Below are 3,209 nucleotides of genomic sequence, written 5' to 3' on the forward strand. Positions count from 1 at the left end.
GCATGTAGCGTGGCTTTACTCCTCAGGTAACAGAGGATTGTTGAAATTTTGAACAAGGAAGATGATTGTTTCTGAACAATTAATCTGACAGCTCCATGTACAATGGATTAGAGGGGAGAAGAGAAAAAAGAAGAGAAAGAGATTAGAGGTGTGTTGTGATAGGCTAAAGAAAAGGGTTTGAAAAAGTAAGGCTGGTTGCGGGGAGGGAGAGGAGGAGGCAGGTGTAGAAGACTCGTGACGGTTACTAAGTGCTGAGGAATCTGAGGACTGAAGATGCAGCAGGACTTAGCAACAATAACGGAGCATCCCACAACAGACTATCTTAATAAGAACTTAAAGGTCTTCAAAAGCCCTGCACAGTTGTACGGAAAAGACAGCATGCTGCTTGGGAGGAGTCTATCTAAAATCATCGAAATCCGTGCCCTTTTAGCAACCACCTCCTAGAAACATTCTCAGGGCTCCTACAGGAAATGGGCTCTCAACCAGTGACGTGGGAACGATGAAGTTTGAACTTGGGGCCTGAAAGTTCCCAAATACCAGAATCCCTTGAATTGGATAGCTGATATCCCACATGGTAAAAGAGGGAGGTTTAGACAAACAAAAATCCTTTGCAAAAAGATCTAGAAAAATACAGAAATCAACTTTGTTTTTCCTATTGGAGTTGGAGCATCTTTGGGAGCTGGCATTGTGCCCCACACACCCACCTCATCGCATCATTAGTGTTGCTGACACAGAGCTCTCACCATCCCCCCATTTGGTCCTCTCCACAATCCTGTGAGAACAGGCAAGGTAATAATCATTGTTAGCTCCACATGGCTGATAGCTCTGATGATCAAACAAGATGAATGAGTGTAAAAAGTACTGTGTAAAAGACCTAGAAATGTTTGCTCACGAAATGTATTCTTCCTCTTTCTAAAAGGAGTTCATGGCAGTTTTAGGGTTACTAGGTATTATTTTTCCTAACAATTTTATTCAGGCATAATTGACATACAGTGAACTTATTTCAAAAATTATGATTTGTTATGGTTTGCTGTATATATGTATACCTGTGAAACCACGACCACAGTCAAAATAATGACCATCTCCATCACCCCGAGATCATTGCCATTCGGAAGAGCAAAAAGAACTTTTGCCACATTCGCTTTGCTGAGGAGTATATGGTGGACAAAGCCCTTTACCTGTCTGGTAGGTGATTAGTGGTGAGGGCTGTGTCCATCACGCACAACAGAGATTGGGTATCAGTGTATTTGTATCTGCGGCAGCTCAGTGTTAACCTCTTGTCTTCAGAGATGGAATATGTATGTTACCACCCCGCTTCTTCCTGTAAAGCTCTTCAGTGGCTCCAAGTTGTCTATGAGGAAACTCCACACTCTTCGCATGTGGCACACCAAAGGCCTCGATTACCTGCCCTCCTCAGTATCGTCTTGCAGTCCTCACACAGTGTCCCAACCATGCTAATCCTAGTTCCCACGATGTGTCATGCTGTTTTATGCCTTTTCCTCTGACTGGAATTAGCTCTTTACGCCCACCTGCCCACGTGCGTATCTTCACATCTGTAGCTCAAGCACGGTGGCCTCTGGGAAGCGTTCTCTGACTTGTCTCCCCACTCTACTCTAAGCTAGTTTAGGCACCCATTCCTCTGCGCTTCCTCCTAACATGGCACCTACTACCATCTACTGGGCCTGTCCCTTTATGTGTCTCCAGAGTGTGAACTCCTTAAGAGCAGGGACTGTGCCTTTTTTAACTTTGAATCCCCAAAACCAAAACCAAACTCACTGCTGTTGAGTCGGATCCAACTCACAGCGACCCCTCCTTGGGTTTCTGAGGCAGTATCACTATGGAAATAGATTGCCCTACCTCCTTTCCGATGAGTGGCTGGTGGGTTTGAACTGCCAGCCTTCTGGTTAGCAGTCAAATGCTTTCAGCACTATGCCACCAGAGCTCCTATTGATACCCAAGGAAGCTCCCAAATGAACTGCTGGCCAACTTGGATAAGTGTCAGGTGGGACATTGGCCTGATCTACAAGTGAGGCTCATTTATTTTTGCATTTGAGCTGTAATCACTGGTTGTTGAGCTCTCCAAATCTGGAGCGGGTGAATTGTTGTTAAGAGCTGAATAAAAAGAACGGATTATACAAAATAAATCCTCACAGATACAAAACCAACACTAGAAAAACCCATGGCCATCATGCTTTGCTTTGTTGGGCTGTGAACTGTAGGATTTTGCTTGGAAAATTCTTTGATACGTATAAATAGCCACAAGAAGCTGGCAGATATGATATGGCAGGCTTTATGTACAAGATAAGTGAGTGGAAAGCATATTTTTAAAGCAGAGGGAGAATCATCTCATTAAGTAGGTTTTTAATGATGCTCTATGGCCAAATTTATCTCACTTTAGTTAATGATTTCCTGGACCAGCTTACTTTTCCTACTTTCTGTCTTCCTTCTAAATGCTGCATGACTGATTCTAGACCTCACCTCTAGGTGAGGAGTTTGAGGAAAGGCTCACTGACCTCAGAAAGCAAAAAAGGGAGTGGTTTGCACTCCGGCTGACTTTGGTAACCACATCATTCTGGCAGTTGTAAATATTTTTGTAAATACTTACCCCATCATTGTCAAATTAATCCTGAAACAGTTCTTCCAGTAAGCACGAATACAGAGAGTTCATTGTGATTACAATCTGAATTAAACAAGCCCTTCTCTCAGAGACCCTGTAAGAGATTCAAATGAGTGGGTTTTCCCCACCCCACTGTCATCTTATTAAAAATAACTGAATGTCACAACAAAAGTAAAGAACCCTGGATGGGATGGACAGATGGGTGTAGGTCCTTGTCCTCTAGACATCCTGGTCAACAAACTATTGAATGAAGTGATGTTCAGGATCATGCAGCCAGTTTGCTGGGAAGCAAGAGTGGGTACCTTGAAGGCCACATACTCTGCACCCTTAGGCAGAAGTTCCAAATTTATCTCTGGGAAATGTTAGGTTTCTTGGCAGTCTGTCCCAAGCAAACATTTTAATTTCAAATGCTTTTTGCCCTTACATTTAGATCTTCCACCTCCTGCAACCCGAGAAAGACCACCAGGATGCAAAACAGTATTTGTGGGTGGCCTGCCGGAAAATGGGACAGAACAGATCATCATGGAAGTATTTGAACAGTGTGGAGAGATCATTGCCATTCGGAAGAGCAAAAAGAACTTTTGCCACATTC

At 43.5% G+C, this 3,209-nt stretch overlaps 1 protein-coding gene across 1 annotated transcript in view; it reads left to right on the forward strand.

Annotated features, from left to right (window-relative positions):
- ENOX2 (ecto-NOX disulfide-thiol exchanger 2) overlaps nt 1-3,209 on the forward strand; it is a 102,598-nt gene that overhangs the window by 51,234 nt on the left and 48,155 nt on the right. Inside the window, exon 4 of the mRNA XM_042782944.1 lies at nt 3,048-3,209. Coding sequence (XP_042638878.1) covers nt 3,048-3,209 — 162 coding nt within the window. The remainder of the gene's footprint in view (nt 1-3,047) is intronic.

This window comes from Orycteropus afer, unplaced genomic scaffold (genome assembly GCF_000298275.1).
Source record: "Orycteropus afer afer isolate SDZICR_OR568_19922 unplaced genomic scaffold, OryAfe1.0 scaffold00538, whole genome shotgun sequence".
Classification (NCBI taxonomy): Eukaryota; Metazoa; Chordata; class Mammalia; order Tubulidentata; family Orycteropodidae; genus Orycteropus; species Orycteropus afer.